The 21209-nt window shown below is 40.8% G+C and overlaps 1 protein-coding gene across 1 annotated transcript in view; it reads right to left on the bottom strand.

Annotated features, from left to right (window-relative positions):
* Window positions 1-5961: 5961 nt before the first annotated feature.
* SLC38A1 (solute carrier family 38 member 1) overlaps window positions 5962-21209 on the bottom strand; it is a 69054-nt gene continuing 53806 nt past the window's right edge. The window contains exons 10-17 of the mRNA XM_032876963.1: window positions 21062-21120; window positions 20825-20941; window positions 18993-19072; window positions 17294-17394; window positions 14571-14689; window positions 13928-14069; window positions 13723-13820; window positions 5962-11970 (exon numbers count right to left, since the gene is read on the bottom strand). Coding sequence (XP_032732854.1) covers window positions 11869-11970; window positions 13723-13820; window positions 13928-14069; window positions 14571-14689; window positions 17294-17394; window positions 18993-19072; window positions 20825-20941; window positions 21062-21120 — 818 coding nt within the window. The 3' untranslated portion in view covers window positions 5962-11868. The remainder of the gene's footprint in view (window positions 11971-13722; window positions 13821-13927; window positions 14070-14570; window positions 14690-17293; window positions 17395-18992; window positions 19073-20824; window positions 20942-21061; window positions 21121-21209) is intronic.

Raw genomic sequence — 21209 nt, 5'->3', positions numbered from 1 at the left:
GTGCTGAGCGGTTCATGCAGACTTAGTTGCCAGTTACCTGATTGAGGAAAAAGGACTCACTGGTGCTCAGGAATCTATTCTGCCCTCAGACATGCTTCTTTTGGCTACATATGTTTAAAAATTGGAATTGCAATATTTGTCTGCATAAAAGATATATTTTGTGCACAAAGAATGTATCAAAAATTTATTCAGTCTTCACAGTATTCATAATATGAGTAAAAAGGCTGGGAGTCAAAGATATAAAATAATCTATGCTAGGGGGACAGTGAGTGTGGCAACATAAAATATCACAACAGAGACAGGAACTTCAGATCCTTTGGATAGTTTCCTTAATAAGAATAATAAGCCAGGGGCGCCTGGGTGGCTCAGTGGGTTAAAGCCTCTGCCTTCGGCTCAGGTCATGATCCCAGGGTCTTGGGATCGAGCCCCACGTCGGGCTCTCTGCTCAGCGGGGAGCCTGCTTCCTCCTCTCTCTTTGCCTGCCTCTCTGCCTACTTGTGATCTCTGTCTGTCAAATAAATAAATAAAACCTTTAAAAAAAAAAAAAGAATAATAAGCCAAAGATAACACTCAACCAATCTGAAATAAAATTGCCAAATAAATTTAAAGGGCATTTTGAGGGGCTCCTCGGTGGCTCAGTCAGTTAAGTGTCCCACACTTGATCTCAACTCAGGTCTTGATTACAGGGTTTGAGTTTAAGCCTCATATTGGGCTCCATGCTTGGTGCGGAGCCTACATAAAAAATGAATAAATAGGGACACCCAGGAGGCTCAATCAGTTAAGCATCTGCCTTCAGCTCAGGTCATGATCCTGGGATCCTGGGATCAAGCCCCACATCAGGCTCCCTGCTCAGCAGGGAGTCTGCCTCTCCCTCTCTCCACCCTTCCCTTCTCCTCCACTCTCCTCACCTCTCCTGGTTCTCTCTCTCTCAAATAAATAAATAAAATCTTTAAAAAAATAAATTAAATAAAGGCTATTTTAAGGAACTGATTATAGTCATTTTAAAAAGAATGATAGAATAAGATTGCTAAATTAAATGCAAATTTTTGGAGGTTAGAGTTCACCTAAACGGAAATAATTTGCATCTCTATCAGATAAAAATTGAGACGTTAATATTTAACATGTGAAGTTTATATATCATAATATAATATTTACATAAAAATATTATGTATATAATTATGTTATTACATATTACAAATCACATTTGTAAATATGTAATTACATTACATTTAAATAGTACAGTATATACTTTTACAACATATATAGATTTATTGCAAAATCTGGGCCTTTAGTCAATAGTAAGCAGCATATCAAGCAAAAGTACATTCCTCCAGATGATTTAATAATGCATGGGTGAGATTGGTAAATAACATCCTGGTCCAGTATTATGTCCTCTCTTTGTGTTATTTCTAAATTTTGGATAATTTTTTAAACATCTATGGCCATAGCACTAAAGATTATAATTTAGTTGGTCTGAAGAAGGACCCTGATTTATTTTAAAGCTGCCCTAAATTAATAAAATACATAAAACCTACCCACCACCATTTTGAAACTAGCTATGACGAGTCAAACTGTGATTGAACAGGGATCTACCAATGGAAATTTTGTGATGCATAAGACCAGGAAATGTCTCTAGTTTCTATGTGTGATATGGAAATAGGCCAGCTGGGAGCCTGAAGATAGAAAATAAGGACTGGGAGCTGGGTTTAGTTGGAGTGGGGGGAGTGTTAACATACGGATTGTTGAAGAGCTTACTGAGAAAAGAGAAGGGATGAAGAAACAACATAAAGGACAACAGAAACAGTAGAAGAAGAGAGACCTGAGTACGAACTGAGATAAAGAAATAGGAAGAGAATCTGACAGCATATCACTCTTGTGAGTTACAAAAACTCAGTCATAGAACTGATGGGACAAAAGTTAAGAGCATTTATAATATTAATAGACATTGCCAAATTTCTTTCCAAAAAAAGTTTACATTACCATCAGCCACATATGAAAATGGTATTTCTTACTTCCTTACCCAAACTATAATAGCAACTGTTTTGATTTTTGCCAATACGAAAGCAATAATTTAAAAAGGTATACACAGATGTTCTAATTTTCATTTATTTACCTATGACTTAAATTGTTAGATTGAATGCCTTTTCAAGGTTTATTTCTTTTTCTGCTCACTTTTTATATTAATGTAGTCCATTTTTCTATCAGGCTTTTTATATTTTTTCTTGGTGATTTTTCAAATTTGATTTATTAAGGAAATTAACTCTATGTTAAGGACTGTGTAGGCAAAACCTTAAGAAGTTTCTAGGTGCTTCTTCTTGAAGACAGTTTAGTTGCTGTTAAACAAGGAAAAGTCAATTGAATGGCCCCTCTTAAGTTCTAAGTAGGAGTCAAACTGACAGGCATCACCCTTAGGGAAAAATGTAACTGAAACATTTTTGTGGTTTATCTATGACTGTCCAAAGCCAAACATCCCTTGGTATGTTGAGACAGTAGCTACCGAAAAGGTCAGGCATATCTGCAGAGTACCAGGCTGCCTCCTGGGAAGATCATATTATGTCTTCTACCCAATTCCTTTCCTTTTGAGTTTTGTTTCCAAACCTCTCTTATAGATTGAGATGATCTCGGAAGGGACAGGAAACAGTCTTAAGAGTCTCAAAGTGAAACTCACCATGAGGAATATCTAGAATCAAGACCTGAGGTCAATATCAGGTTTAAAAGCCCATGGATGGGGAAAGGGACAGGGTTGGCTCTGATACAGTATGCAGCTCTAATTGGAGCCCCTTCTGAGCCAGACACCCTGGTGGGCATGAGCCTGGTGGGAACAAACTTCTGGTGAGCTGAAGCACTATAGATTGTTTGGGCTGTCAAGGTGACAGCTAGCATGGCACTATACGGATTAAGGTTATCCTTCCTCCATCACTTCAGCCCTCATTGAGCTGTGGACCTTTAGGGCATTACTGCGGCAGGAGACACCAGTTAAGAAATTGTGCTGCGCTGGTGTTCAACAGTGACCCCGTGTGGCAGCACCAGAAGCTGCACACAGTGGGAAAGAGGCTGATGTGAATGGATTACGTTCATCAGTTCATTCTCTTGAATTTGGAAGCAGGCACCTCAGGAATCAAATGCCTCGAGGGTTCTTGGACAATTTGAAGGTGGGACTATCAAGAAAGAGTTGTTGAGCATCCTGGTAATTTGACTGAGGGAATATTTTGAATAATTTTGACCTCAAACTTGAGAGTCAGATTATACCAGTTATATTATACCTCTCAAGGAACTACCTACCACCCAAATTAAGAAGCTCTGAGTTCCCTTACTTTTTCACAGCAATGTATGTATTTGCATGGGTTCAACAAGAATCTTTTCCTTTCTACCAGAATATAATTGGAAAACACTGATCTTAGAACCATGGCCTTTCTTGGAATGTCCTATCTGAGAATGATGCTCATTTAATCAGTTATGGCAAACAACTCTAAGGAACAAAGGTTGATTTTAGTTATGGAGCTACAAAACCATCTCAGGAAAACTGACTTTAGTATCATCCCTAAAGGTGGTAAGAACGGGGCGGGAGGGTGGGGGACGGGACTCAAGTAGAAAGGAATTCACCTAAACTTATAGATCATGCAAGCAAAATATGGGTATTTCTGGGGGTTCCTTCCCCAGCCTTGAGCTAACGAATAATAGACATGTAAAACTACAATTCTGTGATTCCATTAGCTGTTCAATACTACATGGCTCTCAATTTTCAAAGCAAACCCAAGGAACCCTACATGATTAATTAACACTTTTTGCACTTATGAAAAGAATCAGGCAAACATAATGAGTCCAGCTCTTTTTTTATGGTCAAGAATAATCCTTGCAATTTTTATGGTCACAAAAAGGGAAGTTGTTAGGGAAATTGGAAAGACTGAAAGGGGCAAAAAAGGCTACTGGGAATACTTTGATGGAATACCAGATATCTCTTCTGAATTATGATTCTATACACATTTTGCCTTTTGGGGGGGGGGCATTGTGGGCTTTGAGTCCTGTAAATTATGGAAAACCGATGTAGAAATGATTCCTGACTGCCCAAAGAAGTAAAAGAATTCTGCTGGTGGAGATCAACTGATTTCCCCCTTTGGATAAGGCCAGTTTTAAGTCTATTAGCAAATTCATTTTAGCTCTCCTGATTGCTTATGTATGTGTCTGTTCTTTAAATTATCCTTTGAACCATTTTCTTAAACATCTTATATGTTCCTTCATTAATAATGAGCTAAATAAAATTTTCGATGTAAGACAGCTTTATGAGAGTCATGGATTTACACTTGTGAAAAAATGTATTTATACACATGTTGTGTATTTGAGCTCTCTTTAGATATAAGAGGTGAACCAGGGACCCAGCTTTATTTTTTCCAAAAAAACTAGTCCTTTTTTCTTAATTTATTGAATAGCCCTTGCTTTCCCTATTAATTTGAAGGCCCCCATTCTGGTGTTATTTGGACAATTTATGTGTTCTCTCTTATGATCTATTTATTTATTTCCATATCAGTAAAAATCTGTTGTAGGTGCTACAGCTTTATAATACATTTTAATAATCTGACAGGTTATTTTGATGTTGCACTGAGCCCATGGAGGAAGATCAGATTGTCCTGCCAATTTAGATTAGTCTAAAATTTAAACTAACTAAAGATAAAGCATTGGTTTACAAAAGATTGGCCCAGTTATTTGGGCCTCATCGACCCCTCCCAGACTATCCTAACCAGGCAGAATACAATTATGAGTCTAGAAGGTAAGAAAACATGTCTTCTGAGTTGCCAAGTTAGTAAGCCCATCGTTTATTCCATAGGGGGGGTCAGAGAATAACCCTCACCTGGACAATTATATGTAACATGGAGAATAGAACAGTATTGGCAGAGGCATTCATGGAGTGATAGGGGAAGAAGTCAGAACTATCAAAACCACCAGATGCTTGAAGCTTTTGACTTAGAACAAAACCCACTCCTATGCTCAATGGCCTTTTGGATGTTTGCATTTTAACAACTGCTTGAGTTTGAAAATAATAATTACTTACACCCTTTGCCTCTGGGGTTTTGGTCAATGAAGCTACATTGGAGTACACAACTTGGATTCCTATGCCCCAAATTTCCCCCTTAAGATCCACATGTGCACCCGTGCTCTGCAGAATGGGCTATCATCGTGGCATCTCAGGGAGAGTCAGGAAGGGCCTTATACTCAGTCATACCATGAAGGCCCAGGTTGTTTTTGCACTAGCCCCGTCTTCAAAAGGAATCTGGATATCAGACTCTGACCATCTTGCTGTTCTGATAAAACTTTCCTAAGATCATGGGGGAGGAGCCAGAAATGGACAGAGAAAAGGTCAAGCTGTAGAAGCTTTCCCCTTAAAACTTCCAGAGAACTGGAAGTGCTGATAGGATTTTCTGTGTTATTGGGAGACTACAATATGAGTAGAATCCCTGTAACAACATAGTACAGAAATTGATCTCCATAAAGATTAACCTGAGTTTAAAAAGAAAATATTATGTTTAACCTACTCTGATTACAGAGAATGGAGAAATAGGATAGGTAGTATGTTTCAGATCAGATAGATTTTTTTTAAGTTTTTTAATTATTTATTTGACAGAGAGAGTGAGAGAGAGAGTACAAGTAGGCAGAGCAGCAGGCAGAGGGAGAGGGAGAAGCGGGCTCTCTGCTGAGCAGGGAGCCCAACTCGGGACTCGATCCCAGGACCCTGAGATCATGACCTGTGCTGAAGGCAGTGGCTTAACCCACTAAGCCTAGGGGCAGGCGCCCCTAGATTTCTATCAGAAGAATTTTTTTTCAAGTTTGGGTACATAAATATAAGCTTTCATGAACAAGTAATGTTCTAGGACACTGACAAATTGTGTGCAAATCTGTCTCCAAAGATCAAACGTTTCCCCCCATTTTAGTATTACATCCCAAAAGAAGAAAGGCAAAATTCAAAAGTACTTTTAGCTCACATTTTTAATGTTTAAAAACTATGTTAACAGAGCAATTATAGAACAGAATTTCTTATATTTCTTTATTTACACCATATCCTGGGGGGAAAATAAACTATTTGATTAACCATGAATAGCAAAGTTTTGTGACTTGTGACTCACTTCTATCACTCATCTGAAAGTCATTTACAAGTTTTTACATGAATAAAAGCGGTGTGTTACACATACTGGACCTATATGAAGTCTAAAATACAACAAAGACTCTGGGGAATGGGTTACGTACCAATGGTCAAGATTCAAGTGTTTTGGGAAAAAATGACTTAAGATGGTTTATGTTGGTGTCAACACTGAAAATGGAAGGCAAACATGCAAGACTTTCAAAAGCTTGATAAAATAATGGTCTTCTTTTGTCCTTCAAATTTGTGCTCATAGTTAATGTTCAGGTCCCCCCCACCCCCAAAGATCCCAACATTTGGGAAATGCAGCAATTCAACTTAATTTTGAAAAGAAAAAAATTCTCCCCCACTTCTGTTTTCATAAATACTATGTAGTGGTATCAGTGTTAACAGCATAAGAGCATTTTGAAGAAACAGTTTGTCATTTTGGGTGTATCTATTTCTATATGACAATAATTTGGGTCTAAATATTCCTTATTTGTAGCTCAGAGGATTATCTCTTAAATAATGGAGCTTAATACCAGTATAAGAAATCAATGCAACTATTTCTCCGACATTTTGCTTTCTAAACAATTAAGGAAGATTTTTAGATTCCACGTTTACACTGAGAGACCGATGTTACCTGGGCGAGAATGTAAATTTTTTCTAATTCCCAAACAAAACCACTAGTATCTATGACAACATTTATTCTTGATATGCAAATACTAGATTCTTGATATGCAGACTTCTATTTCAGTGTGGATCAACAACTGCAAAAATATACAGCCTCCTATTTATTTACAACATATTTACATACAAATGAAGTATTTCCTACAACAAACCTCAGCTGCATAGATTCTTCCTTTTAAAAACACAAATTCAAGCCTGTAGACAGATGGGCCCAGTTTGCAGCCCTTCCTCTGAGAAAACCCTAAAGGAAAATGACCGAGCCTTGTGAATGTTACAATTTTCAAGAACTCTCCCTTTTCGATTTAGTGGTATTTTTCAGTTGTTAGCCACCCTATTCCCAATTTGTACCTGAAAGCCCTATGTCATCATAAATTCCCTGTGTATATTTTGCAGGAAGTATGTTCTGTTGCTAAACGATCCCCAGCTCTGCCATCGCTCAGGAAAACCATTTATTAGCACTGCTAAATGGCACAGTCTGTATCTTCTCTGTTTTGAGAGTGGCTACAAGCTGACAGTGAACTGAAATGGAGGAATTCTGTTCTTCAAGCTTCTGCCCTTTCTAAGCCTCAAGCCATTTACCTGGATAAACTGAGGGAAACGCGTGGCTTTTGCTCTGAGCCATCAGATCAAATATCTGTCATGACCTCAACCTCTTCCCCACCCTCATGCATGTGCCTTCCAGCACTGTGATTTACTGAAATGGAGCCGAGCTCTCCATCCCTTTGCGAGCAGTTTGTAGGTGCTTATGCAGTACAGACCTTTCTAGAAAATCCGCCTGAAGAGGACAGGCGGCTCATCACAGGGCGCGCGCGGACGCTGTGGAGAGCTTACTCCTGATGCGAATTCAGTATTTCATCTAAGGCTGCCTTTACAAAGGGTATTTTCTTTTCCTTCTCTGCAAAAACACAAACACTTTACTTCCATTTCTTCACAGCCTCACACAATGTCATCCGAGTGCCCCTCAGCCCAGGCTGACAGACCCGAGGGCAGGCGGCCTTCCTTGACGACTGAGCACCGGCACCAGCATCTCCTAGGAACCATACTCTGAGGTAGGACTGATGGGGAGAAAAGAAATGACAGACGAGTGGACTGGGAGCGGTTCTCACACTTATCGCGCATCGAGATCAGGCTGAGGGCTTGTTCAAACCCAGACTGCTGAGGGTTTCCGCCCCGAGAGTTTCTTTTTTCCTTAGTTCTGGGCTGGGACCCCAAACCCTGCATTCCAACAAATCCCCGGGTGATGCTGCCGCCGCCAGTCTGGGGACCACACTCTGAGGACCACGGGCTTAGAGGCTTGAATCCAACTCCAGAAGGAAGTCAGCTGTGCGGCCATTTCTGGTGTGTCTCTCAAACACAGGAATCTTATCCCAGTCCCTAGTCCACCTCCAGCCCCTTGACTTTCCCCCTCCCTCCCCACCCCCAGGGTGCCTTTCTCAACAGGGTCTGCAAATAGAAAGAAGGAAAGTCCGGAGGGAGCTTTCTTACACCGACCTGATTACTAGACAGTTAAACCATGGTTCACTAGCACGAAACCCATTAAAAGTGCTATGTGCGGGCTGGCTCCAGTGACTGGCACACGAGAGAGGCTGTGCAACACCCTGTTCTCTAACAGGCAGGGGAAGAGACAAACTATAGGAGCAGCAGGTCCTATGAACAGAAAAGTAAGGCCAAGCCTGAGACCTCCAGGCAAAAGGAAAGCTACCAGCTGAGGAATGTCCCTGGGGGCCTCACAAGAAGCCTCCTCATCCTCCTTCCCCTCCTCTTCCCACCAGGTTCTCCGGTGGCCCTGGACTTCTTTTTCCCCTCCTTTGCTAGAGACCCTGCCTCAGGCCCCACTGATCTCCACTCATCGGTGGTGACCCTACCCCCACCGTCCGGCAGCTGGCGTGGGCAGTCCAGATTCCACTAATGGAGTGACATACTCTTGGCAACTCCGAACAAAGACTCCTTCAAAATAATATTATTTTTGGCTGTTAAGGCTTTTTAGCCATCATGTTATATTATCCTATTCTACTGAATGATGGGTCTGATCATCTTTCCTAGCTGCTCTGGGGGACTAAACACCATGTATAACCTGGTTTTTAGAGGAAAATACATTCCAGCTTGCAAACAACCACCTAACAGGGTTTTGCAACATGATCTGCTTATAAATTGGGGACAGCCTGTGTTTAACGAGACTAGATTTCTTTCCTGTACATCCTTTCCTACTCCACTCCCAGTAAGTAACATTAGGTAAATTAGGGATTTACAGCATATTGTGTTATAATAACTAGAGAACAGTTCTAAATCCAAAATATGAAACTGGCACTGTTCGCTAGTGTTAAGGTTCTATCTACCAAAGGAAAACGTGCTGCTCCCAGTGGCTAAGGTATAATATTCTTTAGTCTACTAATTTAGCAGAAAAACTTCTATAGCACTTGACTGCTGTTTAAATTCTACCTAACATCTGTGATACATGTATTTTTGGCTACCAGTTCACTATTCTGAACAAGAAGAATTATTGCAGTACACTTTACAGCTAATCCCACACAAATGATGTAATTAATCTGTGGTATTTGACAAATTACAGTAGGGTCTATTATATCCTGTCAAAAATAAACTTAGATAAACATACAAAGATTTTTAAAAACCTGCAGTATCACAGACATCAACAACAATGTGCCTCCTCTAAATAAATATTTTAAATAATAATAAAAATTCCCTGCCCTGACACATAAAATCCAGAGATCCAAAAATACCACTACCCATCCCAAAAGTTAATGGTAATTTTCTAAGTTGATTTTGTGAGTGTCAAAAGAATTGTTATAAACTAATGAGGAAAATAGAAAGTAGCATAATATTGCTTGCAAGCTCAACTAAGTATATTTTTTTTTAATGGAGGGTCCGTCTACTACCTGGCTATTTCATTACTCGGTGCCCTAGACAAGCCTCTGAGGGGCCACCTGACTTGTTTTGCTTAATTTCTCTCCCAGTTCATCCAATATGGAAGACATCGCTGAAAAGGACAGAGGTGGCTGTGGATTTTACTAGGTTAGTATTCACATATGGGTAGGTATTCATATCTAATTACTGAAACTCTGACCTAAGGTGGATGTAATTCTGGAGCCATTACATTAAATGCTATGAATGATCCTACCAAGAAATGCAGAAAATAGCCTTTCCCTCTCCCCCAAGAGGATCACAACAAGGTGCTTCGATGTCTGCCTTTTCTATGGAACATTAGTCTGAAAGAGGGAGGGGACAGCTCCATGTTACTCCCAGTGAATGGTAAGTAAAGGCCTTTAGGGATTTTAGTGAGGGAGGAACAGAACTCAGAGCTAAGTGCTTGGAATTCCTCCCAAGAGTCTGTGGTTAGAGTCTACCTATCTCTGGATAGGTAGGAATCTGTGCTTGGTGAACTTATGTGTTTGAGAAATTCAACCAGAATATAAATAAAACACAAGTCCTGTTTCAAAAGACCAGCTCAGAGAGCACCAACATTTCTTGCTGTGTGATAGAGACAATCCAATCACAGGTGATGGTCCAGCTTCAGGAGGATGTAATTCTGGGTTTCCTTGCGGTCCCACAACTGTCCAAGCTATGTCTTATCCCCAACTCTCTTCACTTGTAGTCTCTGTGTAATTTCCTTCCACCCCCCTTAGGAGATAGTGGGGCTGGAGTAGGGGTGTGAGGCAGCTCTGTCCTCCTGTGTGGGTCATGTCGGGTGGGCGGTAACGGCCCACCCTTTGGTTAGGGATGAGAAGAGGAGACAGCACAGGCACCAAAGTCCCTGTCTGAGGGAAGGAAGGTACACTGATTCTGTCACAAGTTCTTCTCAAAGGCTATCTCTGAGGGCTTACTTGCTTGCTTGCTTGCTTGCTTTTTTCAAGACTCTGAGTGGATTATTGATGGAGAAGAAATAGGAATGAGGCTTATTTAAGGTACAAAAATCTTGTATTTGTAATAACCTAAATTTATAGATATAAAACAAGTCTTTTAAAGACCCCCTAAAGTACCCAATATAAAACAGGAATTACTTATCCTAGATCACCCTTGGTTAGATACACATTATTCCCTGTGCAAAAAGCTGGTGGACATGAGTAAAAGCTGCTGGGTTTATAATTTAAGAAAGTGTTTTTTTCTCCCTTCAACAATACAGGTGTAGGGTTGAAGGCTATTTGCATCAGAGGAATATTTGCTTAGGCATTTTGGATGCTCTTTTTGCAATACTCGTGCTTCTCAATTTATTACAAAGGCGTTGTGGGTCTCCCTCAGTGGAAGGTGACTCAGATTAGAGTAACTTTGACATGACTGGCCAAGAGGGAAACAAAACTTCATTTGCTAGATAACCCAAATGTGTAGTTTGAGATGTTTACCAAGGCAAGAAATCATTCTCACCCCCTTCCCAGCTAAGAACACTCATTGGAAAAGGTCTCCCCAGGATGCAGGGTGTGGTACTAGTGAGGTCACGGACCACCAGAGCCTGGCTGCCAGGTGATCAGGGCCCCCTCAAATATTGGGCAGGTTCTGACCCAGCAATGGGACACACCCTGTCACTCTCTTATGATTATCCCTGTGTGCTATGGTAACCAAAGTAGGCAAAATATTTATGAAACCATTTTTTTTTCTGTAAAGCAAAATAACTATATACAATTCAAGATTCTTTTCTCTTCTAAAAAGATATCGATGGTGTGAGTGGAACACCGGCAAGAAAATGATTTCAGAACCTGGACGCATAATAAATAAACATGATCGATGATTATGTTTCCAAGGTTCTAAAGGACCATGAAACCACAAAAAAATAGAGTTAGGAGAATGAAAAATAACTGATTGTGAAGGGTACTGAGAAATACAATTGCATGAAACTTAAAAAAAAATCCACAATCCTTAAACTGATCCCAACTCTTAGAGGGACAGGAACTATTATAGAAACAGGTTTTTGTTTTGCTACCGAAGTGTTATTCCATTTTAAGTATCCTGTGAATTCCTGTTTTGCTTCTGTAAACTTGCAAAAGAAGTGATGATAGACTGCTGATGTGTGGTGACGTGACCGAGCCACGGGCTGGAATGTTTCCTGTCCTCAGCTGGTCTCAGTGGCCTTCGTCACTACTTGATGAGCAGGCCCAGTCGTAGATGACCAAGGGAATGCTGACCAGGGAGAACAACACCCCCAGGACCAAGAAAAGGGCAGCCTGGAGCAACATAAAAGCATGGGTTATTTTCAGGGAAGCCAACATCTCCCACGTACACCTGGGAAACAAATAGAAATGCTTTTCCCTCTCTTTCTGTGTCCCCTTGTATCTGGAGTCTGTTACAACCATTGGCAAACTCTGAGAATCATTTCAGGATTATATGGCTCTGATTCTCCAAGGAGAGGCAAACAAGAACTAGCTATGCAGGGCCATCTCCCATATTCTTTTGTTTGACTTCACGGTCACCTCAGAATGAATCCATTCTACTCACTGAGTATCCTTACAGTTTCTTTCAAACTAAGATTACAACTAAAAAAGAGAGAGAGAGAAAGGACTTTGAAAATATGCAGGCCATTTTGTTAGTTTTTACCAACCAACTGAAGTTACCACTGGCAGGCAAACATTTCTATTTGAAAAAGTGGGGAAAAAGATATATAAAAGCAAAGTCAATTTGATCAAGTGAAATAGAAAATGGGCGTCCAGAACTAAGTTATTTTAAGGGTTGAGGAAGGCCAGAAGGAGTACAGGTTACTAAAACCAGACTCTGGAGAGCATGAGATTAGAAATTGCTTGGCCTTGAAAGTATCCAACCAGAGTTTTGCAGGGGAGAAGCCTGAAGGAACTTGAGAGCCAAGGGGGCTGAACTTGAACCTGGAGGATAGAGCTAAGGGAAGGAGAAGAGGCAAATGGTGGGGTTGTCCACAGGCTTTTCATCGGAGGTCTGGTTTAACTCCCTGAGGGGCCCACATGGACAGGAGCCTTTGTCTAATGCTTTCTGCTAGATCCTATGACCAGTTCTAAGGTGAGAGCAGGGCTGGGGAGGCCCACAGAACTCACAGGCAACAGGCCTTCGGCACTTTCAGATTTAATGTGTATTGTATTATACTGCTATGCCAGAGTGACCGCTCTCTCTCTGTGCTTATGAAGCCCCTCCTGGTATGGTTCAGAAAGACGTGGAGCTTATGGTTTCAGGGAGAATCCTGCTGGGGAGGCAGATGCTCTACCAGATCAGGGCTGCTTCTCCTAAAAGCACAAGGATGATTCCTCCTGCCTGCATCTCTCACCCGGGTCTGTTGATTCGGGTCATGTGTGCATTGGAGCGCTGACACTACCTGGAAGGGCAGCTGAGAAGCCTTCTCTGAGGCCAAACAAAATGGTGCTCCAGGAGGTGCTCAGGCAGCCACCACTCCACCCCTGCTTCCCTCACTGTCTCCAAGTGTGGCACCTTCAAGATGCCTTTGAACTTCACCAGACCTGGAAACAAGAATCCCCGCATAGAAAGGTAGTTTCTGAATCCAGGTCTGTTGTTCCAAAGTATTTCTGCCGAATTAGAAGAGGTCTCTTTAAGCGAACGCCGCCGTTCTCAGGAAGGGATCCCATGTGCCCTGGGCTGTCGGAAGGAGTTACAGGACTGGGAATGTACAGAAAAAGCGGGCTGCATCAAATCCCTTTCCTAGCTTGCTAAAGACAAGGCATCGCCCCACAGAAACACAGGATGACAGATGTCTAGTTTCCCAGCTGGCCCTGCCCTAGCTCAGAGCCCAAGTTAAGGCATAATAAGAGTAAGACATCTTCAGAGAACAGATCAGAGTCGGATACGGTATTTTCAATCTCCCAAAGGGGAAAACGACAGGACTGCTGCTCCCCTTTTGAGGCCACTAAAAGTAGGATTAGGTGGGGGAGATGGACTATTTATTTGGTAAATTTAAAGGAAAAACTAATCAGAAAAAGATTGGCTGGCCTGAGACATACCCAAATTCTTTGAGTTCCTTTATCTCCATCCTGGCTTGTGATTTTTAAATAAAGAGATGAAGGAAGAATGAAAATAAGCATATTAGCAGATGTGACTCCTGTAAAATAAGAAAAAAAATGAAGTTGTTACAGCAGTCGTTACAGGAATTTTAGCTTTCTGAACAGCTAGCAGAGAATGAGAAGTATAAAGTTCATAAAGCCATACCTACGACCCCAAAAATATCCTTCATGGAGGGTATGAAGATCACCAACAAGTTGATAATAACCAAGAGTATGAAGGTAACCAAGATATGACGACACAAATTAAACTTCGTTTTCTTAGCCAGTTCAAATAAAGACGAACGAACCTACAGGAAAAGAAAACAAAGGCTCTGTGAGGGCCCCTGGCACACCAACTGTCGTGTCCTCAGCAGAAACACATGTCCTGGTGCACAGGAATCTGGGAAATGTTTTGTAAGTCCTTGTGCAGGATTACAGGTAGGGGGCTTGGCTTAAGGAAAGTATGTTTATTTACAAATAGGTAGTTAGCTCTGGTGGGGGATAATTTCCGTCTTTATCTGACTAAGTGTGTGCTCTTCCGGTCCGTTTCTGTTCTCTCATCACGCACAAGCAAGATCCGAACACTCTGTCTACATTCTGAAGAAGGAAGAGATTCATGAGAATTAAGGTTCATCCCAGCAGAGCCTGCCCTATCTCACTGACCCCAGAGTCTTGAGGTGCCTTCTTGGTACCGTTCCAGCGACCCTGGGAAGTTCCCCGCAGCGGGCTCTCTGTGGGGCAGGCTTCAAACAGGGAGCAAAGCGCGAGACCTCGGCTTTTCTTACAGGGCCCCGAGGCCTGTTACTCACCGTGAAGAACAACACGGGCACCGTGAGGATGACAGCAACAATCACAGCCAGCCGCACGGTCAGGATGAGAATGTCATCTTTACTCTGGTACTTGTGAAGGAGGTCTGACTGCACGTTTTCTGAAGAGAGCAAAAGAGAGTATTGAGAGAGAAACAAGGCATGTTGCTGAATGACAGTTGATCTGAACAACAAAGAACTTGCAACCTAAAAGGCAAGGAAAGCAATGTCCTGGGTGTTGCAATGACTATTGAAACTGTTTGTGAAGTTGAGAAGAAAAATGCCCTGTGTGAGACAGGCACCACCTGTCCGTATGTCACCTTAAGAGGAATGATGACTGTAAAGTCATCGCTACAAGCCGCTACCCAGTATGGGGGTGCTCGATTTATACCAAATTCAGCCTAGGCATAAATTGGGGCTAAAAAGAACATCCAGTCGAAACACAGAATCCTTCTTAATCTAGACTTTCCCCAGTTGCTGCCACTCGTCAAAGGACACTACACTGCTTCAGCCTTGTTGGGTGGATGGCAGGCCCCACAGAGCCTTCCATACTCTCCTCTTATCACTCAACTTGCAGGGGCCAACCAACAGAGGTACAAACTTCACCACCAGCAGCAAAGAATTCACTTCCATGTATGTTTTTCCTATTAAAAAAAAAAAAAAATCTAGTTTTTGTACCACTTTGAACTTTTTCTTAACTCTGAACTTCAGGATGTGATTTCAAAGACAACCAAGATAGAATGGCAGTCCCTGTGAATGCTCACTGCTTTGACAAGACCTCCTTCCCCTCCTGCCATGTCTCCTGTAAGGTCTTGGGTCTCAAGATTCTGGGGGTGGAATTCCAATTCTACTCTGTGCCATAGATTGGGCTCAGTTTTGGAAAAGGGAGCCTAGGTTATAATAAAAATCTCATTAGTTCGAATTTTCTTGAGTCAAAATTTATAATGATCTAAAAATAGCTGAGCCCTTTTCTTTAACCAAAGACTACAAAAGGGTGTGGTATTTTATTTTATGTGAAGAAAAAATATGGATTTGCAAAGAAAACTCGTGGCTGGAACAAGATAACAGTGAGACTGTTGAAGAAACATGAAGCTCTCCCTCCCTCCCTTTACCTACCCCCAGCCCTGCAATTCTGCAGGCAACCTAGAAACACTATTTTTATGCAAAAATTCAACATGGCATTTATGGATTCATCAGACAATGCTGTTTGCCATTACTTGTGAAAATGGTGACAATAAAACTCTGTAATCGGGGTAGCCATTTCCCTCCAGGCTGAATTAATCATCTGCAAACGTGTTTAAATTTTTTTTTTTTTCAAAAGATTTTATTTATTTATTTGACAGACAGAGATCACAAGTAGGCAGAGAGGCTGGCAGAGACAGGAGGAAGCAGGCTCCCCGCTGAGCAGCGAGTCCCGATTTGGGGCTCGATCCCAGGACCCTGGGATCACGACCTGAGCCGAAGGCAGAGGCTTTAACCCACTGAGCCACCCAGGTGCCCTTAAATTTTGAGACATTTGTGTTTATGGGGGAAAAAAATGCCCCAAAGAAATATTATTTAATAGAGAACAATGTGAAATACAGGTATTCAAATTTAAATCAGGTCCCAAATTATAATGATAATGAAAGATGTTCAATACAGCTTGAGGATCATCTGAATAACAGAGGGGGAAGACCTAATAAAAGAAAGAAAACTATTCCTACAGGGCCAAGAAGTTACAAATGAAACCCAGTTGTTCTCTTTTTCAAATTTCATTCCTTTGAACCATCCCTGCCATTCCTTCAAATCTTTGCAGGGCTCCAACTTCCAGTGAACAATCAGGCGTTTTATTTTTAATTAACACAAGTGTCATGAGTGTAGCACTCTGCTCTTTCCCACTTTCAACATCTGTCTCTGTCTCTCTTCTCTATTAATGGAATCTGACCCAATTTGCACCAGTAATTAGGAGAGCCTTCTCTGGTATAGTTTTCAACTTTGCTCAGTAAAGGTGGCATGCTTAAAAAACACAGTTTCTTTCTTTCTTTCTTTCTTTCTTTCTTTCTTTCTTTCTTTCTTTCTTTTTTTAAAGATTTTATTTATTTGACAGAGAGAGATCACAAGTAGGCAGAGAGGCAGGCAGGGGCGGGGGTGGGGAAGCAGGCTCCCTGCTGAGCAGAGAGCCCCATGGAGGCCTGGATCCCAGGACCCTGAGATCATGACCTGAGCCAAAGGCAGAGGCTTAACCCACTGAGCCACCCAGGCACCCCAATGCAGTTTCTTTTAAGGACAGTATTAGGAAGAAAAAATTACAGTATCTTGTTTCAGTAATTTCTCTATTGCGCAGTCTGCTCAAATAGGTAAAGGAATCATCACCATTTGCTTTATGTAGAAGAAAAGACCAGCAAAATCAATGGGTAGATTTGTTGCTTTTGGGGGCTATCGTGTTAAAAGTCATTTGGGTATTGGGGCACCTGGGTGGCTCAGTCGGGTAAGCAGCTGGCTCTTGATTTTGGTTCCGGTAATGATCTCTGGGACTGAGCTGAGTGTGCTGGGCTTTGGGCTGAGCAGGGAGTCTGCTTCAGGATTCTCTCTCCTCCTTTGCCCTCCCCTGTGCCCCGTGCTCTCTCACTCTCTCTCTAAAATAAATACATAAATCTCTTAAAAAATATTAGAAGTTCTTTGGATACAGATTTTTCACTAATTTATCTACAAATACATATATTTGTGTGCGAACAGAAGTCACTTACCGTAGAATGTCAAGTAGCCAAAAATGGCAGTCAAGAAGTACATAACAAACATGGCGAAAAAGGAGATATTGGACACCATCTGCATCTTTTTCTGTGATCGACTAAGAACAAAGATAAGGGAATTTTAAAAATTAAAAACCATGTTACTGAGTTTAAGTACTGGTGTTAACACTGAAGAATACTAACAACTTTCTGTCGGGCTAGGGAAGATCTGAGCAGTGGAGCTTACCTGCCATCCACCTCCCCTGCCCCCAGCAATTACACCAGTTTAAAATAGCTTCTTTTATGCCAAACGGGTAATGTGAGAGAGTGATTCATGGAACTACCAATCCCTCAAATGCCCTTCCCCATTCTTTTGAAAGAATATCAGGTTCTCATCTAAAGGGAGGAAAATATTTTTTTAATATTTGTTTTTGATATTATCTCCATTCTCAGCATGTACGGGGGAAAAGGGCAGAATAAATTCAAATACTATTCTCCCAGCCCAGAGATCACGGGCAAATCTGGAACTTGATCTCAGGTGTTCTATTGCTAAAGCTGTTATTTAGTTTCCTTTTTTCCCACTGAGTAGCCTCGGGGATGCACTTGGAAGTCTATGTTTCCAGAACAATAAATCCCAAGTGATCACAGCTGTGATGATGAAGCGCTCTATCTCTTAGGTCAAGTTTACTCGGGGAGTTTGGGTGGCCATTTAAGTGTCTTTAATGGCCAGAATAATTTGTCTATGAGACTTGTACTCAATAACAGACCATGATAGTCATAACATTTGTTTGTGTCATAACAGAAAAAACTGAGATGCACACAGATCAGAAAATTACAAACTAAAAGCTGGACTATTAAATTTAAAAGATGTCAAAGACACATTTAAATGTCCTAAGTATAGGATCATAAAGTAGGATTGCTGTACACATAGATAGATAAAGATATTGCAAAACTTACCCATATATCAATTAAATGTGAAAGAGGACGAGTCATGAGTGAATCAATGCTAAATGACATTTTATTTTTCAAAATGGAAAATACTGTATATCTTTTCTGAGCTTAAGACTCTGCCATGAAGACTATTTTTATCTGTAAAGTCTGCTAACAGTCAGCTAAAAAGAGAACCCAGGAGGAAATTTATAAGCAGGACTTTAGTTTTCTCTAAAACAGCAATCAAAAACAAATCCACAGAATCATCTTAATAGTTTAAAATGAACAATTATATTCTCTTGTCCAGTTTTTGGCCTTAACATTAATTTCTTTCTGCCTGATTTCGCAGCCTTTTCCCTCTAAACCAAAATACAAGGCAAATCAGACACAACGCATTTTGCAGTTTATACATGAATCTGATTATGATTATAACACTTGGCAAGGAAGCATAAGTCACATAAAGCAACACAAAGACTTGAACTCTCCTAAGTAAAATAGTATGTGAAAAACCGATTTAACAAAAAGTCCACATAGGTGGCCACTTTATGTATTTATGGCCAAAACATAATGCAGTTTTCTGATTTTTCTTATTCTCTTTTTCCTTTAATATAGTACTTGCTCCAGAATGGCAGAAAGTAAATGTTGAAGCCGGCTGATGAATCCATCTGCCAGATCATTATACAAATCTATTTATTTCAATACAGTACTTGCCTATTAATGAGGGGATGTAAAAATTGATTAAGGTAAAAAAAGGTAAAATGACTAAAGTAAAAACCAAATCTCTTACTCTTTAAGCTCACTGTAAATGGGCAGGACTGACGGGTGGCAGACAAAAGCAAAGGCAATGGTCGGTAAAGCATACACGGTCTGTGTGAGAGAGAAAAATAAACATCACGAAGAAGCATTTTTTACTCTAAAAATTATTCCGCTCCAAAATTTCTGTGCTGTCGTCTTCTCTGACAGCTCTTTAGAATCCCTGGATTACTCAATTATTAGGAGGGCTTTGGTATCGAAAATAGAAGCAGCTTTTCTAAGAGGGCTTATCTAGCTTGAGACGTGAGGCACTTGGCACACAGGGCTCTTAGGTTCCCCTCACCTACATCCTATTTTACTGCTTCAGGCAAAGCATCATCCCATAGTTACATGGCACTGGCCGGTCACCCCGCACGTTCCCTGCATTATTTCACGAAGTCCCAACAACAACCCTGATCGGTAGACAGACCACTGACGCTCTCCTGACTCCCTTCAACAGGTTAGGTGACATGCCCCAGGCTTCTTCCATCTCTGTTCCACTGCTCTTTGCTCTACAAGGCACGTCAAACCAGACTTAAAAGATGGCATCTAAAAAGACAACTACTTCCCCAGTCACTACTTTGGCTGTGTCCTTAGAATTGTGCCTGCATGCAAGAGAGCTCTCTTTAGTTTTCTTTCTTTCTTTCTTTTTTTTTTTTTTCTGGTCGTAACATTTTTATTGGCTTCTCAACATGTAACTTTATTTTATGTATTTTTTTATTAACATATAATGTATTATTTACCCCAGGGGTACAGGTCTGTGAATCATCAGTCTTACACAATTCACAGCACTCACCATAGCACATACCCTCCCCAATGTCTATAATGCCACCAACCTATCCCTCCCACCCCCCACTCCTCCAGCAACCCTGAGTTTGATTCCTGAGATTACGAGTCTCTTATGATTTGTCTCTCATCCCCGTCCCATGTTGTTTCATTTTCCCCTCCCTTTCCCCCATGACCCTCTGCCCTGCCTCTCAAATTCCTCATATCAGAGAGATCATACTTAATTGTCTTTCTCTGATTGACTTATTTTGCTTAGCATAATATGACCATACCACCCTGAACGGGCCCAATCGCATCTGATGTCTTTAGTTTTCTTAGATAAGACTTTTTAAAACTCTCAAACTCAGTACAACTTCTGATGCAAAAAAAAAAAAGAAAAAAAAAAAAAGAAAGAAAGAAAGGAAGGAAGGAAGGAAAGAGGAAGAAAAGTAACATTTCTCATGCTCTAATTCTGTGAAAGCACTGGACCAGGCCCATTCTAAAAAAACACTGTGAGATATAGAACAGTATCCTTGTTTTTCACTTGGGGGTCTGGTAGCTTGCCAAACGATTTAAATCCAAGCCTGACCGGTTCTGTAGTCCACTGTTCCCCATGCTAATAACAGCACCCCAACTGTGTGACAGTTTAAAGTGTCAGTTTGTGTGTCTGTATTTCAGCATCTGTATTTCCACTGTGCGAGCTGGGAAACCGGAGGCATGCCTTTCTATTACCACCAGGGAGAAGCAGGGAGTGGGCTAAGGAGGTATTAATCTGTTTTTAAAGATCTACAAGGAAGAGAGGAGCTGAGACAACAATCTACACAGAGATTTTCACAGAGAATGCTTAAGGTTGTCCTTTATGTAAACCGGATAGGAGGAAGCATGAAATCTAATATTTACCTATTTCTCAAAGGTCTCTGAATTATGGGATTTGGGAAGCAGTGGGTTTGGTGTTCTGTTGAGAATGAATTCTTTCAAAGCAGTTTAATGACAACAAATAGGAGAACTATAATGCTCTTAACAAAATGCTCTTTTTTATATTGAAAAGATGAGGAAACTTACCTTTGAATTGAAGGTAACATATTTTGGCGTACACATGTCAGGGTTTGTTAAATTAGCACTTATTGTTGAATTTAGCTCTGGAACAGTGCAGGGAATTTGAAATTTCTTGTAGATTACCTGGTATTAAGAAATATAGGAGAAACAATTAGACTTTATCAAATAAAGCCAAATAATAAATAACTGCTGTATGGCAACATACTGTGGCAAAACCAAGCCAATCATTTCATTAGCACTTACCACTATTAGGAAAAAAACCATACAGCTCAAAGAAAATCCACTAGTATAGCCGAGATACCCTAAAAGAAAAGTTGAAAAAATGTATTATTATTTCACGTATCACCTTGTTTCTTTCAATGCGTTATTTCCAGCATAGGTCCAATAATAT

This window comes from Lontra canadensis, unplaced genomic scaffold (genome assembly GCF_010015895.1).
Source record: "Lontra canadensis isolate GAN:19392208 unplaced genomic scaffold, GSC_riverotter_1.0 scaffold59, whole genome shotgun sequence".
Lineage (NCBI taxonomy): Eukaryota > Metazoa > Chordata > Mammalia > Carnivora > Mustelidae > Lontra > Lontra canadensis.
The sequence above is the reverse complement of the archived record's forward strand: the minus strand, read 5'-3'. Positions and strand labels throughout refer to the sequence as shown.